Source organism: Equus quagga, chromosome 8, assembly GCF_021613505.1.
Source record: "Equus quagga isolate Etosha38 chromosome 8, UCLA_HA_Equagga_1.0, whole genome shotgun sequence".
Taxonomy (NCBI): Eukaryota; Metazoa; Chordata; class Mammalia; order Perissodactyla; family Equidae; genus Equus; species Equus quagga.
The window spans coordinates 26,444,091-26,465,402 of NC_060274.1; the positions used below are offsets into that span (position 1 = coordinate 26,444,091).

At 38.8% G+C, this 21,312-nt stretch overlaps 1 protein-coding gene across 3 annotated transcripts in view; it reads left to right on the forward strand.

Annotated features, from left to right (window-relative positions):
- Window positions 1-7,032, forward strand: part of SEMA3C (semaphorin 3C) — a 165,017-nt gene extending 157,985 nt beyond the window's left edge. For all 3 annotated transcript variants that reach the window (XM_046669556.1, XM_046669554.1, XM_046669555.1), the window contains exons 17-18: window positions 369-499; window positions 4,164-7,032. In XM_046669556.1, the coding sequence (XP_046525512.1) occupies window positions 369-499; window positions 4,164-4,577 (545 nt within the window). In that variant the 3' untranslated portion in view covers window positions 4,578-7,032. The remainder of the gene's footprint in view (window positions 1-368; window positions 500-4,163) is intronic.
- Window positions 7,033-21,312: the final 14,280 nt, after the last annotated feature.

A 21,312-nucleotide genomic window follows, 5' to 3' on the forward strand; every position in this document is an offset into this window, starting at 1 on the left:
CTGGGCAGTTACTCCTTAACTGGGATGTGTTTCCTTATAACTCACAACCTCAGTTTCCACGACTATGAAAAGCTGCAAAAACCTAATTCACAAGGACGTTGTGATAATTAAATGTTCAAAGTGACATTAAGTGCGTTCCTTGGTGTAGAGCAATTCTTGAATAAATGTTGATTCCCTTATGTCTTTCTCTCCTTCCCTGCAGATTAAACACAACAGGTCAACAATGTATAATAGTCGGTTGAATAATTAAGACCGCCTTCTAGGAGTTGCCACAGTTGGTCTCAATTTTATAGAGAAATAAACATTCATCTAGGAGAATCTGCTCTAAATTTGGTTGTTTGCTCTCTCCTTTTATTTTTGCTTTTCAGCCTATAGAAATGCAGCTGAAATCGTTCAGTATGGAGTAAAAAATAACACCACTTTCCTTGAGTGTGCCCCCAAGTCCCCGCAGGCATCTATCAAGTGGTTGCTACAGAAAGACAAAGACAGGAGGAAAGAGGTAAGTGACGCAGCCCAGCCCAGCGGCAATCCATTAGGGCTTCAGAAAGGGCCCCAAATCACCAGCCTCAGTGAGGCTCAGATCAAACGAAAAAGGGAAGGCAGATGAGCATCCTTTCAGGTCTTTCGGGTGACAAGTGCCACCTTCTTTAAATCCTTTGTCCGTAGAGCTGATGGATTAGCTAGAAACCCTGTCTGCTCGCTCACCTCTGGAACACGGTGATTGAAACAAGAGCCCGGGCGCTCAGACGGGGTACTGACGTGAGGAAGCACTTGTAAGAGAAACAAGATGTGTGCGGCTCCCCAAGCCAGGTTCTCACACAGCAGCACCTTTGTGTGGCTCACGAGATAAAAGAGGCTTTAAACAATGTTCCATTTTCCTCAGCAAGAAATTACGCTGCACAGTGATCTTTCTAGTAAAGAGCATTTTTCTGCTGTGTGGTCATCTGTTTCTATCGCTTTTATTATTCATAACTCTTGGGTTTTGGTTAGGTAATATATGGAATCATTGTTTATGGGGCCATTGCCTTTTTTTTAATGATACGGAAAGAAAGCTAGGTTTTCAAATAAAAGGACACTTACATTAACCTTTCACTGATTGGAAAGAGCTGTTTTAAAAGGGAAACTGTAAAATGGCGTAGGGTGAAATATTATAAGTAACGAATTCCATAATAGTGATGTCACGTTGTCCTGACAAATGAGAAGAGGAAGAAGAAAAATGTATGTGGCCGTATAAAGCCTTGGAGCAGCCTGAGACGTGACGCTGGTCGCCGTAGATCATGAAGTCTGATGGAGCCAAGGGGCAGTGGAGCCCTGTGCGTGTGTGTGCAAGAATGGGCAGTTTGGGGACTACCTCCTAAGTTAATTAGGGCTGGAGAGTGGACAGGATCCCATGCTATAGAACACAGACACCGTATCAGCGTTACCGAAATAGATGTTGGCTCCGTATGAGAAAACACTTTCCAACTCTCAGACCTGTCTCTCCAAAGCTTTTAGTAGCTGTTTAGGAAATTGTGTGTCCCCTGTCTCTGGATATTAAGCCGCAGGCCGATGACCACTTGCATAAGAAGAGATTTAACTATCCAGAGGAAAGATGAGCTCGATGGACTTCAGGGTCCCTTCCTGCCCTGGAATTCTATGATCCTAAAAAAATAATTAAGAAAATTTTCATTCATAAAAAATTATTGCTTACTTGAGATGTGTTTTCTTTGCTACAAAGTCTGTCATCAAATTTCTACAGTCTAGTTAATTTTAAATTCTTTTGCATGATCTGGATTATAATAATAATTGCCTCGCAAAGAAACCCAGGGTAGGAATAGTGTGTGATGATGGTTACCATACAGAAATGGAGTTCTCAGGCTAGAGCGTGACATATGGACAAGAACCACCCTTCTGAGAAAGTCTGCATGTGTACATGTGCACAGGAAGTCTAAAACTCAAACAGGGATTACCTAACATGGATAAAATGTTTTTCCCTTATTCAGTAGAAATTTCGATAGAATAATATACAAGAAGTGAATATAATTTCTATTATTTAAAATTAAATTAATATATACAGGCCAAATCCATGCCACAGAAATTAATAAATGAAATTAAAAATGGAATATGTTATAAATTTCACCTCTTTTGTGGTTATTCTCATTTATTTCAGAATGCTCAAGAATGTGGAGACCAAATATTACTATCTTGGTTTTACTTCCAATCTCAAAAACATAAGACTGCTTAATTTAAGATTATGAAAAAATTAACTTTAATATAATTAGAAAATCTATTCTGTCCAGAATTTAAGAAGAGCACAATTGCACTCATTCTTAATTTAGTTGAATAACCTATTACTATTTTGTTAAATTTATATTAATTCTTCCTTAGTAGTTTAGGCAAACATACACTTATTTCTTATATTAATGACAGGTAAATGTTGAACATTTTTTTTTTTTTAAATAAGACAAATGGTAAAACCGTGTGGATAAAAATGAAAATAATTGATACTGAATAGCGTAAGGTAAAAACTAAAAGCCTCTCCACCTCCAGTTCAATACTTTGTCCCACTTCCCAGAGTATAAAACTACCAAGAATTATATATTCAATCATTATTTATCCCTCCAAATACTCCACATATTCTCCATAATTTTCCCACTTCTCTCTCTCTCTCCCTCTGACACACACAGACATATACACCCGTTTCAATATCAGTGCCTGTGGAGCGACCTCATTTTTTTTGGCTGCCTAGTACTCTGTTGTATGAGCGTACCTTAAACTTTTAAAGCTGGTTAGGTCATTTCTTGTTTTTCTTCCTATGAAAAACATCATGTAAACAAATATCTGCATACTTGTGAGAGTTCATCTTCTGTATGAATTTCTGGAAATGAAATTACTGCACCAAGTATTACATACATTTTTTTTTGGATCTTATCAAATTGGCCTCCAAAGTTTTTCCCACTTTTGCACAAACAGGAAAGAGCTTTCTTTTCTTTCATTTCTGAATGTATTCTTACATTGTTTAACCTATTTCTGAGGCACATTTAAACCATTTTAATTATTTAAACGAGGCACATTTAAATTTAATTTGAAAATTGAATTAACATCAAAACTTTATATGTTTCAGTCCTTCCTTCCTCCTCATCTCTCTTTTCTGGTTCTGCTCTGTTGTCTGTATTTCAATACTATACGTTGCCTTTTTGTGCTTTCATGTGTGGGTTACTTTTTATCTAAAACAACCTACCTTTGATTTAGATTTCATTAACAATAAAATATGTGTTTACATAGAAATTTACTGTTTAGAAAAACATTTCACTTGCATTCCTTTATTTTGATTTGGATCAAATTTCTTCCCTTTCTCTAGTGAAAGAGCATTCCAGGGTATACATGTCAGAGAACTTCTTACCACTTGGGTTTTTATCTGTTTGTTGACAATGCTAGAGCTGGAACTGTAGGGAAGATGGATTTCAAGCACTTTGCTGATATCCACCAAAAGACAGTTTTCCAGGAGTAGCCTGTAAATTGGTTAAATATTAACCTCATAGCTTTTTATCACCTTTGCATGGAATGTGGAACCACTTGGAAGACTCACGAGACAACGACACTCAGCTTATTTTCCGTTCGTCTTTAGTTTGGGATAGTTGGGAAAAGCCTTGATAATGTTCAAAACTCTGCCTCTGCTTATATAATTTTTTATTAGGAGAATATTCATTTATTCATTGATAAAAGGTGAATTCAACCCTTTAATTGTGGTTTCATGGTTTTTACTAATAAGTGAGTGTTTTTGTTACAATAAAAGGCAGGAACTCTAGGGTGAAATAGATATTTTAAATTATCTGGGGGTTTCATTTATGTATGTTGACTGTGACATTGCAAAAGCAACCAAAACTCTGGGCCTGTATGTGGGAAACTGCTTCAGTCCAAAGAGAGTGCTCTTTGAGCTGTTTTTGGCAGTATGGGTGATAGCTTCACCCCGACTTTAATAGATTCAGTGCCCCTGAGACAAGGTCTCCTGTGCAAAAAAGGCAACGGGACTGACCAAAAATTTGTGCCCACTAAGATGGAAGCTGGTTAGCATGCACTGCTTTTGCCAAATGTGCGGAGTCAGCCGTGCCCCGTGGGTGTTGGTCAGATCTTTCTAGGAGGTACAGAGCTGGGTTCTCAGAACTTCCGTGTCTCTCTTTCAGGTGAAGCTGAACGAACGGATCATTGCCACGTCACAGGGACTCCTGATCCGCGCAGTTCAGGATTCTGACCAAGGACTGTATCACTGCATCGCCACGGAAAACAGCTTCAAGCAGACCGTCGCCAAGATCAACTTTAAAGTCTTAGATTCTGAGATGGTGGCCGTTGTGACAGACAAGTGGTCCCCGTGGACCTGGGCCGGCTCAGTGAGGGCTCTCCCCTTCCACCCGAAGGACATCATGGGTGCCTTCAGCCACTCGGAGATGCAGATGATCAACCAGTACTGCAAGGACTCTCGGCAGCAGTATCAACAGGGAGAAGAATCCCAGAAGATGAGAGGGGACTACGGCAAGTTAAAGGCTCTCATCAACAGCCGGAAAAGTCGAAACAGGAGGAATCAGTTGCCAGAGTCATAATGTTTTCTTACATGGGGCTTATGCTTCCAGTAGCAATGGTCTGTCTTCAATCATCAAATTTTCAGCAAAGAATCTTGTGCTTTCCCCATGGAAAATTCCTGAGAAGGGTGGGTACTCACTCCTGAAGTGGGTGTTACAAGAACTGAAGTGAGCATGCATTTTCGTGTCTGTATTGACGAGCACTAGACATGTCATGGTCCCCATGGTGCATATAAATATTTAACTTAAGCCAGATTTTATTTATATCTTTATTTACTTTTTCTTCAAAATCAATATGGCGGCTGTAAAAGTAGAATTCTTACATCCCTTAGTTGAACGAGGGCCATACCCTATGAGCTTCCTTCCTTGCTTTAAGGGTTTAGATTTCTAATTGTCAGTGATTTTATGTATGAAAGCAAATGCCAAGATCACAACTTTTACCTGGTAAAAGTTGTATAAAAGCATGTGACAGAGTAACTGTCAAAAGACGTGTAGCATAGAAAAAAGACAAGGAAGAGGGCATCTAAAAGTCATATGAAACGTGAGCGATTCGTGAAGAGAAGACGAGGAGTTTATAAGCTTCCAGTGAAATGTATGGTTGGTTACTCGAAGACAGTAAAAGCTGTCAGTTGCTGATATCGGCCATTGATCTTTGTTCCCTTGTCTCAGGAAGACGGAGTGAATGACCCTCACCATAAACATATTTGATTGGAGTTATGTTGGTGAAGCATTTAAGTTTATATTCTTTTGTTATCATCTTCCAAACAAAGCACTTTCTTTTTTTGGAAGTTTCTTAAGTTATTCGAGACTCAGAGAATATAATCTTATGCTGTTTAATGGATTACTGTGTTTGTTCTAATTTTCTAATCTGTGGGGCAGATGAAACCATATAAGAAGAAAAATTTTTTGAAATATCAGAGTTGAGTATGAGGAGTGAAAACATCAAAATGGAAAAAAAAAAGAAAAAACAAAGTAGAAAGTGCAATTTTGTTAAGTTCATTTAAAAATGTGACTAGTTTTTGACTTCAGTAATTAATTTTGATGATTAACTCCCTTTTTTTTGTTTCCCAACCTCAGATATCATACTCTTTTTTAAGTCACCAATTCATTTTTTTTATGATCTTTTGTGTTTGCTGGAGAGGTGCTCATTTTGTGGAGAAATGAAAGAAAAATTCTAATATGAACAAAAATAGACATACTTTCTTTTAAAAGAATGTTGGTACGGTATTTTCACTGGTAGAGAAATACAAATGTGGTAAGTTCTGTGCTGAATAAGTTTTGTGATGAATAAAACAATTATCTTCTAATTGTATGTTTGGATGATCTTATTAGAATAATTTAATATTGAATTTTTAATTCCAAATAACAATTGGATGGGATAAATATGAAAGATTTCTTCATTTTCTCATATTTCTTTTAAAGACACAACTTTAGATATTTCATTTTTCACTTTTAAAGATATTTTCATGTTTCCAGGTACAAACAGAAATTGCATCATATTCCTAATTAAAATCTAGTACAAAAGTCTTATCTGTAGTTAACAATCCATGAAGAAGGTAATCAAGGTCGATGTGTCACCTTTTTGTGCAACTGCAGTATAAAGCCTCGAGAACTAAAATCGTCCAAATGAATGTCATCATGATCAGAGTCTCGGAAAATGGTTTATTATGTAAATGGCTGTGGACTGTGATGTTGTAAGAGGAGGCCTCCATGGAGAAGGCAGGTAAAATGCACAACATAAATAATGTTCATTCAAAAAAAAAGCTACTAAATAAGCTATCGTTCCTAATGTGTATGATTCTAAAGTGGCCTCCAGAGCAGTTTATCGTACAAATTGTTTGCCTGCTTAAAGGGCGTAAACTTCCTGATTCCTCCTCCACGTGCAGAAACAGAAGTGTGTGTGGAACCGAGTACTCTTCTGTGTCGCTGGCCAGTCTCTTCTATGTACGGAGGTGACAGTAGAAACGTGTTAGGGTCAGAGGACAAGGTAACTTCACAGCTCCCCTTGCTTCATGTAAACCCAAACTGATAGACAATAAGGTGTTTAGTTCGTAATATTATTTGTGCTATTTAATACCTTCTATTTGGAACACTGTTAAATTGTATATACTTTCATTACTTTTCTTTTAAAATTATAGAACTCCTTCTTGAACGTAAGAGCCAAATGCAAAGAAAATGTTCTTTCTCAAAAGTATCGTTAATGTATACTGAATGTTGGTGGTTGGGTTTATTTTGTGTAGTGTGACAATTCAATGACTTGATATGTTTTCCCTTTGTATTATACATAAAATGTCCTAGCAATGCACTTTTTTTTTCAAAGTGTAGGTTTGTGAATACATTTTAGCATGATGAAGCTGTTGTTACGGTGAATGTTCACTCCGTGTGAGGAAACAAACTCAATGTACTTGGCATACTCATATTTAATTGGATGTTGAGGAAATCCTTTGCCTGGCAAAATAAAACATATTGAATTCTCCAAGGATGTCTTTAACTTTTCTTTTTAATGTCAGGTTTACAATTGCTTGTTGATGTGATAGAATCAACTGAATCTTATAATTTTTTTTCTTTTTATGTTTTATTTATCCATTTTTGTAAAAGTCATGCATCTAGATATTTCAAAATTCAGACTTCCAGAAGGCTATGCATGGAAAACTCTCTTTGTATCACTGTCCCTCGTTTATCTAAGTCTAACCTCGGAAGCATCTAATGTCATCAGTTTCTGTGTGTATTTTCATGACTTTTTATACATATGCAAGCAAATTCATATTTGTTTTCTCTTTAAGAGGTACTGTACACCCACTCACGTCTGTGGACAGTTATTCAGACTCTGTTGTGTCTGCGGCGGAAAAAAAAGTATGGTTTAGAGGTGCTTGGGCTTTGAGGCCAGACAGCCTGGATTTGAATCCCAGCTTGCTGTCCGATCTTGGGAAAGTTACTGAGTCTCTGCCCAAGTTCATACTAGCCAAGTGTTAGGACAGAGTATGTCAGATGGTGAGGACCCAATAAATGCCTTAATATTTTCTTTATTTAGAAAGTGACCTCTTGCTCCAACAGGAAGGAGTCCTTCTTTTATGTTCTTTGTCAAGTTAAATGCCGCTGGTCCAGGTTGGGGAACCTGCAGGCAGTGGATCAGATAACACCTTCCAGGTGAAATGAGCCTTTGTAACACGGAGGGGAAGGAAGCCACAGGTTAACTCATAATTCTGCCAACACATTTGAATGATAGCAGTATGAGATTTCTTCTGTCTACTTCTGGGCTTTCAATCTGTAGTAATGTGACTAGAGAAGAAACAAACAACAAAAATTAAAAGTTATCTCAGCAAATTTCCAATCTGATGATTCTCGCTACTCCCTAATTGCCTCATTGTTTCCCAGTGCCTCCCTTGCTTATGTTTCAACTTAGCTTTAGGGTAATTTTAATGTATTTCTTATAATTGTAATGCATTTTTGATGCCTCATGTCTCTTATCTAAGTGGAAAAAAATTTAAAGAAAAGACAACAGTTTCCTATATCTATTTTCCTAGCTAAAGTCGAGAGACACATTACAGCGTGTTTTGCAGCATAGTGCAGCCTGTGGAAAAGTTAAGTCTAGACAAGGAAGTAAACAGACTAACTAAGTAAAAATGTTTACTTAAGCAGAGGCATTGAGAAATTCACTGAATTTTATGCATGATGACAAAGCTGTGGGAGACTGTTGTGGAAAATAATTTTTATTTTTTTTAAGAGTTTATCCCGCCATGCTTTTATCCAATAACCTTTTGCACAAGAAAACAGCCCCTCTGCAAAATTGAAACCAGTTGCAACAAATTCTATGTATGTGCCATTCAGTGAACTTCATTGTCGATAAATTGTTTTTCCTAAGGGGCCTCTGGTATATATTTCAATTTTTATGTTTTCATAACAATGATACTTTCGTAGTGCACAGGTATTTAGAGTTGGAAGAACTAGCTCCAAGATAAGAAAATGCCATCTTCGTCTCGTGACTAATGTATTTGTCTGTTCACCTCATAAAATAATACTTTCCACATAGTTTGAATTGTGTATTTCTCAGGGCTATTGTGTTGCCATGCTTGAGTGTTACTTACATAAAGTGCAATTGAAGAATGACATTACAACAAACACATAAAGATTGTTTATTCTCTCAACCCCCAAGTACAAAAACAGGGCGAATTCTATTGCTTAAGTGTGTTTTTCTATGAATTATTTATATAAAAAATGTCGTCTAAACTTTTTATGACATCAAAAACATCACCATTTCTGCATGGCAAAATGGGTATATGATGGAATTATTATGACAATAAAAGTCATGCCTATTGTTTCTCCTGATATTTTTAATATACATATGATCCTTGGCTCATGAGCAGGTAGAACAAGATGAGAGAAATTTCCTACTTTCTTAGGTCTTTTCGGAATGTTATTTCTACAATTCTGTGTAGGAAAAACAAGTTATTACTCCTCATTTTATCTTTTCCTCTTACTGATTTGTGTTGGGGGCGAGTGGTGTGAGGGGTTAATAATCGTCTTCCCTTCTCTGCTACATCGTGGCTCATCAGGCAGAGAACTTGGACCTTCAGAGCATCTTCTTTCGAGTTGATGTGAACTGGCGTTTGTGAGCCATGGTTTTATGTTGAGAGTCTGCATGACTCATGAATAGGGAAAGCAGCCACAGCAAACAAAACACTGAGGAGATGGTACCCAAGCCACATCAGCCTAAGATGCTCAGGGAGTCCCAGTGGTGTTTCTACGTACACAGATGTATGTGTGTGTATCCACGGATTATGCACACCCAAATCCACAAACCAGCTATATTCAATTATTTATTATTTCAAAATGAGTCTCACTTTCTGCTTCAAGTTCCCATTCCACCTTCTCCACTTACAAATGATATAACCTGGGACCCTTGTATCCCTCATGATGAATTGTTGTTTTCTCTAAAATTGGAATTACAATAACATCTACCACATGTAGTAGTTGCAAGACTTAATGAGATAATACACGTGCAATTATATTGCCTGAAAAATAATAAAGGCTGAATAAATGTATGTTATTATTTTTCCATCAGGAAAGCAAAATTATTTCTTTCAAGTGTTTGAGTGTTTGTCCCTCTTGTACTTTGGATTGCATCTAATTGATCAGCTGATATTTGATGTCATTTATCCGTATTGGCATCTACGGTGTCATCATTTTTCTACTTAACCTTTGCCATCAGTTCACAGGTGTCCTCTGATTGTCCCTTATTGCTGATGCAAAATCCTTTCAGAGAAGGTGAGCTGAGCTTCCACCTTGTCCAGAAACCTTAGGGGAATAGGAATTTTTCTGCTATTCTTGCACCATTCTGGGAAGACAAGCCAAGGGCCACCCCCGCCTAAAGCTACTAGGAAGTAAGTATGTGTTAGTTGCACCTCCAGGATCTTGTACCTTCTCAAGACACGAGCCTAGAAGATGGGTAGAAACATAGGACCCACAGCCCTAAATGCTCGCCACCTCCCTCCCCAGTTCACGCTTCACTGCTGTGGCCACTGACAGCAAGGATTAGTCAACAAATATCTCCCCTGAGCTTGAGCCGGGGGTTCCACCCTTTGGCGCTCAAGTACCCCTAAGAGGATTTTGAAAAGCTGTGTAGCCCCAACACATTTCTACGTTAACGTCTGAAGTTTTTATTCTAAGTTTAAGTAGTTGCAAAGGATATGATTTCCAATATGATATGAATTTTGACATTTAAAAAAAGTTATATTACTTTCTAAAATAACGGAAATTGAATCAAAATATAGGAATTTGGTAGCCACCATCATATTTTTAAATAATAAAGAAAAAGCTCTTACCTAACAGTCAGAAATTTTAAATAAGTCCTATTTGTCCTTATATTTCTGTTCTACTTTCCCCAAAAAATTTTATCCTAACATAACAAGTTTTATATTTTAAAGACAATGTTGATTACTCTCTCGTACACTTCTGCAACAAAAATATGTATAGTCGTTTAATTCTTATTTAAAATATCCCAGGACCGCTAGACTCTAAGTATTTATATTTTCCTTTTAAATTAAGATAAAATTATAAGTTGTCACAATTTGGCCAAAGAATATAAATATATCCCAAATTTTGAAAATCACTAAACATAAAAGGTAAAATCTTAAATGAAAATGTATATGAGATGAATGGAGCGTCTTTTTCCTCCATTAATTAAATTACCTGTGGATGAATATTACTTGAGAAAATGAAACAAGGTTCAACTAAAATCCCGTTTCTAGTTTTTGTTTTTAGATAGGAAAGTGTGCGCAAATGTGCTTACCTAATTGGAGATGGAAGAAATTTCATTTTAGTGCTGTTATTCAAATACTTAAATATCTTTTGAAGGACATGCCTCATGTTATCATCAAAATTTATTTTAATTAAAAGCTCAAATTTGATTAGGTTCTCGTAATTTTATTTAAAGAAATGTTTGAAAACCATCATTCTTCTCAATGCTTGTAGCGATGGTTCCAATCATGGCTTTGATGATTTTCTGGCTCAGTGGTGCCACCTCCATGGTTTTTCTGGGATAATCTTCGGTAATGCAGAATTGTAGGAGCCACTTGCTTACTGAGTGGCCTTGGGAAATTACTGAACCTCTCTGTACCTTTTGGGTTCTTCATCTGAAAAATGAGGATAATATTGTTCACATCATAGTGTTGTTGTGAGCGTTAGCATCATGTTTATATATACAGTGTTTATAACATTCCTGATAATAATTAAGACATTATTCTTGGTTGAATTGATGCTCTTATTGCATGCTGTTATAAGACCCCTCTGCTTCATTCAGAAGCTCCAGTAAGAATTTGCTATCTTTATTTTTGCTCCTATTTTCTTAGCTCCCTGCCACTGCCAGCAGACACTCTCATGATCATTATCATGTCATGCACCTTGTGGGTCTTCATTTTTTACCCTAGGTTTTATTTTCCCAAGTCAAGAGCAGGCTCTTGAGTCCCTCCTCCCTCAAGTTGAATTCCTTCTCCATTCACCTGGTGACCTTGGAGTTACTGGCAGAAGCTGGCTCCCCCAGAGCTTAGATTTATTCCTCCTGGATGTCAGCTGTCATCTACATTGTTAAGAACTTGACCTTTTTCCTAAGGCTCCTCCATATTTCCGTTCTACAGCCTCTTGTCAGTTCTATCCTGGCAACCCTCCAGGCGTGTAAATCATGTCTAAATTCGTACTAGCAGAGAAGGTAAACCATGTGCCAGGAAACTCACAGCACAGTTACAGCACCATCAAAACCACCACAGTTATCATCCTCATAAAAATAACCACTTAGTGAGCATTTTCTGTGAGCACTCCTGCATAAAGCTGCCTCTATACTTAATCATCTGCTTCCTTCAGAGGATCTTCTGAAATAGATGGTATTGATCTGTTTTGCAAATGGCAAAACTTATCTGATGCATTTAGAGACTTTTCCTGAATTAAGTAAATTTCCAAAGGCCCACAAGCATGAAATACAAAAAGTCTAGCTCCAAACTCTAAGCACCTTCCATATTTCATTATCTAAAGTCTCGCTAGGGAGCATCCACTGCAAAAATGTTCATACACAGCTGCCTTTGTAACACGATTTATAGAACTCGAGGTCATCTAGCTCAGGCATGGATCCAGAATGCCTAGATTTGATGTTCTAGCTTATTACTCCCTGGCTTTACAAGTCCGAGATCATTATATTATCAATCTGATTGGACTGTCAAGACTGACATCATTCATGTAAAGCGCTTAGAACTCACCTGATATAAAAGGAATGTCAGATAATATTGGCTATTTTGTTGCTATACCTTTGCTGCTGGAAATACCATTTACGAATTCTTTCACCAAATATTTATTGAGCACTTACTCTGTGTCTGCCAGTATCTCAGGCATTGAGGATACGGCAGGGAACAAGGTGATGACCCTGCTGTGGTGCAGTGTGCTTTCCAGGGGGAAAGAAAAGAAACAAACAAGCAAATAATGATGTAAAAGTTAGGCTGAGAAAAGTGCTATGAAGAAAACTAAAGTAAGAAAGTCATGTGAATATCAGGAAAAAGAGCATTTCAGGCAGAATGACAAGCCAAGAAAAGTTTGAGGGTGGAAACAATTTTGGCAGATTTGAGGAAAACCTGTGTGGCTGGATCTAAATGAAAGAAGAAAAGCCAAGTATGGGATTGTGTCCAAAAGGTAGAGAAACCGAGTCACGTGAGCCCTGAGGACCACAGGCAGAAGTTTAGGTTTGATTCTAAAGAGCACAAAAGTCATCAGAGGCCAATGATATCATATGACTGATTGACATTCAATGCAAAGTATTTCTGGCTGGATTTCAGAGGACTTTTAAGAGCAAGAATGCAGACAAAGAAAACGACGAGCTAGGAGTCCAAGACATATTTTCAGAAAGAGTGCGTAACCCTGTAGATTTCAGTACTGACTTCCATTCCCATGGAGGTAAAAACAACTGGCAACGGATCCGTCCTGGAGTGTCCCTTTGAAGTAGATAGGGTGACATGAGAGAGTACTCATCGCCTGAGACTGAGGAAGAATTGTTGGGGCGCTGTGCCCAAGAAGGGAAAAAGGGACACCCCAAGAGGTCAAGAGGTGGCTAGCAGAGAGCCCTAGAGGCGGTCCCAGAGCTAGAATATTCAGAAATGTCAGAACAAGGGATTTATTACCCAGTGATGTCCAGATGAGGAAGCGCCTTTGGTTTCAACACTGAGAATCAAAACAGTCGTGGATGAAAACCCAAGGGCCATTAAAGACCATGTTGTGAGGATGCGTTAAGCCAGACAAGGTCACGTGGACAGTGGCTGTAAATCACTGAGGATGCAAACAGGCTTCACGGATGAGAGTCTGCATTAGATAACCTTGCTCAAGATACAGCAGGACGTGATTAAGAGACCAACTGTTGGCAGGGACCGGCTGCCTGAATGGCCCTGTTGCTTAATCCTGATTTCATTTCCTGGGGAAGAGATGCGCTTTCGTCCTGCATCTAGACGCAAACCTTCTGACTGAATGAGCACAGCTTAGAGAATGGAGTGTGTGGTGAAGTAGCACTTTTCAGATGGGTGACGTTACAATGCAGTTCGGGTAGGCACTCAACCTTCAGTTAGGGCACCGGGGGCAGCATTGAATCAATGATGCAACTGCTACGGCGCCTCACAATGGACCCCAGATTACCACTTTCCTCTGCCATGTCAAAAAGGGGAATTGTTTCTAGGATGATGGCCTCTGGACTGACTTCCTTGTGAAGGCTTCATCAGAAGCTGGTGTCACAGCTTTGAAAATGGAGGTAAATCCAGGTAATTCTCAGTAACAGAATGATTACAGATACTTGCAGATAAAAATAATTACGGACGATGAATTTGAGGAAGGGAAAGAAGGAATAGAAGACCGACTCATGTCTTTCCCTCTCCTTCAAGAGCACCACCCTGCACCACCCCACCTCCACCACCCCCAAAACCACCTGCTGGGTCAAGAAAAAATATTTACAGCCAGAGAACAGCAGGGGGAGCGCCGAGCATTTTCTGAGAGGGTCAGCTCTTGTCTTTTTTTTCTTCTTTTATTCGTCAGGAGAAATCACAAAACCTTTTTGCAGGCTTCCTTGAAATGCTTTCACTTAGAGGAACAGCCCAGCTCTGTGAGGCTTTCTTCTACCTCCCGCGGCCGGTCTATCCCCCTTGCTGTGCCCACGTGGATGCCCATCCTGCATGATAGCGTTCACTCTGTTTATTACACTTAATCTCTTCTTTTGTCTCCTGCCAGCTATAGTATGAGCCATTTATTTCCATCAGTTTTTATTTCCAGTATGGAGGACACTGCTGGCCATATAATAGGCGCTTAATAAACATGTGGGGCCTTCGACAATATATAGTAACAAAAACTCTAATATCTAATGAATAGGGATCATGAATTCTATATGCTGTAATACAGATTTCAGAACATGAACGGTCATTGATTTGAAAATCCATAGACTTCTCATTATGGTCAGTAAAACAATCACTAAAGCCTATCAGCCAACAATTAAAACTCTTCCGTGTACCTCCATGTAAGAAAGGAATGACACCGTCTCACTTCTCCAAGGGAAAGACAAGACAAATATAAAATATTTGTCGATAAAAGATGATACTTAAAACAGTAGTGAAATAACTTGCCCTATATTATAAGGGCAACCAGAGAACATGATTAAAATACCTCCTTCGTTCTGCTAGAGTTCTACTAGCTGCCTGAGTCCTATTTATTCACTGGTTCATCTAATTCCCACAGCAGTACTCATTTAACAGGCATCGTGATACAAACTTCATAGACAGAAAAACAAGCCGAAAGGTTTCATGCTGCAGAAGGAGCTTGAAATGGACTGTGAAGTGTAGAGTTCACACGGGTTAATGTGGAGAAAGAAGGGTGCTTCTGTAGGTTTAAAGGTGCGAAACATAGCGAGTACGCAAAAAAGAATCCACCGCCGGACTCTGAGAGTTGAAGTTATGGAAGAGTAAAGATGAAGTTAGATTTATGTGCAAGTGAATGCAGTAAATAGTGAAATAAATGCGGTCTGCTGTTTGTTTTCGAGGACATATTTAAGAAGGGAGAGATGAGAGGCAAACACTTATTTTGATTGATGGATGGATGTCCTGGCTGCTTCTCAAAGGAATTCAAAGTGAGAAGATACCATTAGGAGTCAGTGAGGCTAAGGTTGTGGAAGAAAAATGAGCACTAATCTTTTCTGAATAACTCAGTGGGTACAATGACACTAGGTTTTTATTACATAAACGTGTCAAAACATAGAAGGTCCGTGATATTTAGATTTGGGTTAACTGAATAATTATTGAATGCATTGGAATATTGCCAACCTTGTGCTTTAGGTTTTTATGAGAGAAGAGATTAATAATAATAATGACAACATAGCTAACATTAATGGGCTTCTTACTAATTGTCAAGCATTGTTGCTTAAATGCACTATCTTGTTTAATTCTCATCTTCAAACCTAGGAACTAGGTACTATTATTATTTACCTTTTTACAGATGATGAAACCAAGGCGTGATAATATTAAGAAACAACATTAATAAGAGAGTTAGTAAGTAGAATATTCTAAACCGTTATGCCCTATTCCATCACAATGAGTCATCCAGAGGTGCTCTATGGGACTCAAGTAAGCTTTATTGTCAATGCTAATTTTAGGTAGGGAATTTGAGAGTAACATCTATAAATGAGGACTTTCAGCTTTGTCTCCCTATTTATAGATGTTTGTCCCTGCAGATAATATGACTTCATCATATCATATCAGAATTTCTAATAACTAGCAATTGTCCCAACAGCAATTATAGTGTCTCAGGACATCACTTTTATCACCAGAAAAATCAATGATTAAGGTTAGGTTGAAATACCACCCATGTGTAGAATTATTCACAATGTCCATGCACAATTTAGGTAAGAAAATCTTTCTGACTAATTTAATAAATGTTGGGCTTAAGAATCCAAAGAATCTAGGGCAAGGGGAACATGTTGTCAGGACATCCTGAAACAACTGGAGCCAGAGAACAGAGTGTTTATAGTTAAATGGCTCTTGCAGATCAGCATACTCCAGGGTGGAAAGTGTGAGGCCAGGTGGGAAGACCGGGGTGGTCCCAAGAACTGTCACACAGAACCATTTTACAGATGATAAAACTGAGACCCATAAGGAGGTCGCCCATGTTGTAACTGGGCCAGGGCCTCTGTGCCTCAATGTAGGGCTTTTTCCATAAACACAAGTGACCTAGAGATAGGATGATGCAGTGCAGAAAAGTACACACAAGACCAAAAAATCATTCTTTGCAGCTGTCAGCATCAAATAAGTAAGGGCTTGAGTTTCTGGGATTCCATTTGATGGCCTGGCTGCCGTTCAATTACAGTGTTTAACTAGACCAGATTTTTTTGGTCAGTGTCATTTGGCTTTGCTCAGCCACACACGGCCTCGGTGTGAAACAGGGCCAAAGTGAAAGGAGATTATACTTTCCCTCAATCCACATGTTCTACTTGGTGAAAAAATGAAGAGCCTCACCCACAGGGTCACAATGACAACTTTCTCCAAGTTTCTCAGCAGTGGTTGAGAATTATCTTGTCAGCCTCACTGTGCTGGAGTGAGACAACCAACCACAGGTGTAGCGGAGAGAAAAGTCATTTGAATAAAGGTCTTAAGAAAGCCCAAGTTTGTTGTGAGCTGTACCTCTGCTCCTACAAAAGCCAGCATACTATGGCCTGACAGCTGAACGGATGTACCTCTGTCCTAAGCCAGCATCATCTCAGCCCCTCCCCAGCCTCTTCCTTTCTCTGCCTCCATCTCCTGAGTTCCAGGGCTTCTCAAACTTTAAAGCGTATAGGAATCACCTCTGAACCTTGTTGAAAGGTGGATTTTCATTCAATGTGTCTAGGATTGATCTGGAGGGTCCTCCTTTCTAACCAGCTCCTGGGAGAAGCCCATGCTGCCAGGCTACAGATCATACTTTGAATGGCAAGAAGCTATTTTACTTTTATAATTGATGGTTGAGAGGACGAAGGTAGATTTTGGAGAAAAAGAAGAGAAAATTATTTTTTCTTTTCTTCCTATCCTTCACAGTGAAACTAGTGTGTCTTTTCTGGAAACCAGTTTTCCTTCCTTCAGCTGGGACGGCTGAAGCTGACTTGAAGAATATACAATTTATCTTTGCATACAATTAACTGTCTCATTTGTAGTAATATTGGGAGAACATTTCTCTAAGAAACTTAATTTTATTTACTTGTCGTAGCAGTAACTCATCGAATTAATATGATTTTCTCTATGCTTATTTTAAAAACAAAGGGGGAAAAAGATTAAATTGTTTTCACCAAGACTTAACCCGAATTAGGATAGGATTAAGAACAGTGATGCTATGGTCAAAGTTTTAACAACTGGGTCTCCAGAAGGAAAATGAAGCCCTGATGTGTAACATTTCCTCATTTCCATGGTATGAATACTGCCACCAGGGCTACCAATATGAGGCCACTGAATCCAAAACTAGGAAGAGAGTCACTCAATGGCATTCAGAGCAGATGGTAGGGACCACTTCCTGGGAGACTCTGCACAGAGAAGTAGTTGAAGCTTCAAGGGAGGATGGCATGACCCCAGGACAAGGACAACGGAGAAAGAACATTGATGATTCCATCACCTTCTATAGAGCTTCGTACCTCTATTGTCTTCTATTGCATTTGTCTTTGTCCCACAGTCAATTCTGGATCTGTTCCCCAGACATCAGATCATAAGTCAGTGTTATAAATGCTCTTTATATTTATAGTAAATGATTTAAAAAATTAAGTGTTAAATTGCAAAAGGAGACCACAAAAATTGACTCCATTAGAACTATTTTTGTAGGAAAAAAAGACTAAGTATGTTATAACTTTTTAATTAAAAATAGGAGGGCTGATAGAATAAATCTCTATGGTGATCTCCCCTGTGATTTTTAAGGACAAACAATATTTCCTAAATTAAGGATATTCTAAGCAAATTTCTGTATTTCTCAGACTAAAGTAATTTCACCTAAAGTTGCGAAGAGCCTCCCAGATTTAAGTAGGAAGAAAAGTGAACAATGGAATCCTAAGAGAGACAACAGGCAGCAAGGGTCTGCTTATGAACGAAGATTGAATCTAGTTGGGAAAGCAGAGAACAGAGACATCAAGGGACATGCATTGGGAGCTAAGGAGATAGAGTCGTATAAGGATTTCTCTCCAAATAATTTAAGTTCACAAAGAATCAAGTGACTGTGAAGGAGGATTGAACAAAGCAGTGTTTATAACTCACAGACATTCCTACCTGGAAATATGGAGTGTGACAAGAAAGCTGCTGGGTAGAACAATTTTAAAATTAAAGAACAAAATTATCTATTAAACTTTTCTAAGCTGGATGTTTTGTTGAACTATAGTTTTGTCAATGGTCTACCAATATATAGTTTCCTACCTGCACACACACGTACTCTCTAATGCTTCATCATTTTAAGTGGCTTCTTGAGAATGTTGACATATAAGTGACTTACCACAGAGGATAACTGGAAATGTTATCTAATATTATCTAACGTTAAAGTCAAAGCTATGACCTAAGGAGCCTGTTTGACTATATTCCTAGTAGTTTTGTCACAGCATCCAAGCACCAGCATAAGCAGGTGTCATTATTTTAGAGAGATCAAGTGTAGCTTTGAATCATCCATTCTCTTCCATGTTCTCCCCCTCATTGGCCATCACAGGACACAAGGGGAAAAGTAGGTACATGTTATTGTTTAGAAGGAGGATTATTTGCTCTGCTACTGTGATTGCCTTATACGTATAAATATACAGATTTGTCTATCTAACATCCACTTTTCCGATAACACTCACCCAGAGGGGCAGGCTTAGATCTTTCTTGAGATAAGCGGCTAAAATATTTTCTTAACTAATGGATGGGTAACGATGCTATCAATTTTGTCACTTCTGCAAATTCATCTCTGGACACCGTATTCAGATTACCTCCAAATGTGCATTTAAGTATCAGATACCACCTAAATGTCACAGGGAGAAAAACTAGACTAATCTTGGCAGTCTGGAAGAACGATGTTGTCAAAGGTCACCAAGAAGTCTGAAAAAACAGTCGTCATTAACAGTGTCTGTCAGCACCTCCATTTGGAAGTAATTTGGATCCTTGCAGTGACCCTGTCAGTTCTGATTGGCCGGGCAGTGACCTTGACCAGGGTGAAACCTGTTCAGCGTAGCTCATATAATGCACTGTAGGTAGAATCCAGGATGACAGATGGCCGTGGGGTCAGCGAAGAGGAACTTGTCCATCACTGCTATTGAAGATCAAGGCTCTCAACAGATAGTTCAGCCGGCACAGGAGCTGTGATTTGCATATGCCATGAGAGAATTGTTCAAGATCCTTTATTTTTCAAGAAATGCTATAGTCTCGTGATCTCAGAGTTCATGAGACTGATGAATAAGTGGAAAAGAAAGCATAGCTGTTGGAGTTTCACAATAGGCTAGACATTTCAAAACTTGTCTTTGACTCAATAGCCAAGTCCTGAAAAATCAGGCTGGCTGTATCTTTATTGTGGATGAATTCCTGATTAAAAACTAGTTCCTGTGATATTTTTCTTCATTCTTCTAACAAACTGGGTTGGTAGGAGTAGTTACCTTACTGCTCTGGTAGACACGTCTCTTTCTTTGACTTCCCTGGCATGCCACAGAATCAGCATGAATACAACCATGATAACAGAGTGTGTTACACTTTCTAAGTGCTAGGCTGTAAAACTGTAAAAGCAATGATAACACATTCTGGAAATAATTAACCTTTGCTAGAACAATCGGGATCTGTTTTCATAATTTCAGTAGCACTTTTAATACAAAAAACTAGGGATGGCTAGGGTATTGAATGATAGCACAGCATTTCGATTCTGGGTTCTGAGTCTCTGTCATTCAAAACACACAAGACACAGCGAGAGGCTGAGGATGTGATGGAAATACATGGATGCCAAACTGGCACAAAACAACGAATCAATAAGAAAATATACACAACTTTCAGTTACTCATGGGATGTTTAACAATCTTGAAGAAAATCTCTTAGAACTGAAGACTTGTGGCCAGCCCCATGGCTGAGTGGTTAAGTTCATGCGCTCTGCTGCGGCAGCCCAGGGTTTCGCCGGTTCGGATCCTGGGCGCGGACATGGCACCACTCATCAGGCCATGCTGAGGCAGAGTCCCACATAACACAACCAGAAGGACCAACAACTAAAATATACAACTATGCACTGGGGGGATTTGAGGAGAAAAAGCAGGAAAAAAAGAAGATGGGCAACAGTTGTTAGCTCAGGTGCCAATCTTTAAAACAAGATTAAAAGAAAAAAAAGAACTCAAGACTTTCTCCCCACTGCCTGCCTGAACTCAGTTTCCCCCAAATCTTTTGTTGACCTTGCCCAGCTGCAATGTTTTTGAACCAAACAGCCAATCAGCTCCAACCAAAAATGAATGAAAAATGGCAAGTGAATTTATTTCATAGAATAATAAAGTGTTAAAAATAGAAAGAAACTGACAGAGGAGGTAGTTAAATTGACTTTCTGCCATGTGAATTACTCAATGTCAGTGTCTAGCGTTTAGATGTGCCTCAGAAATGTTTAGGACAAGATCAGAGTCTTTGATAAAAACCCACTGAACTCTGCTTGGTAACTAGACGTCATCATTCTTCCCTATTTATGCTGGTTTAAAAGAGAGTTTGCTGCAAGGCAAAATGGAACCCTGCCCATCCAGATCCCAACATTCAGACATTTATGATTTAATTATCAATTTAGTTTTTTCAGTTGGTCCTTTTACACATAACAGATAGCATCATCCAAATGACATTTGGGATAATGCATCATTTTCACTGAAACCCTTTGCATAACTGAGTTTGAGATACCTCCCATTTGGGTCGAGCAGCTTTCATAAAAATTACCTCAACTGGGCTCCTTCCAGCTAACTTTACACCACCTGTTTTAATGCGCAGACTGTCATGACCCACAGAGACTGCATTAGGTAATTAAGAGACAGTTCACATAGTGTCATTTGCTCTAGCTGAACCTGTGGATTCCTCTAATAACCACCTGAGTGGGCCCAGGACCACAGGATTACGGCACAACCTGTGGAGCCGAGCCCCGGGAAGGCCCGAGTGGGAGTGCGTTAATTTGTGACGCCATCACACAGTTTTCAGTCCCATTTTAATTAGTCATAAAACATAGCAGAAGCCACGTTGTTAACAAAACCATCCCAGACAGACTCTTCCTTTCCTCA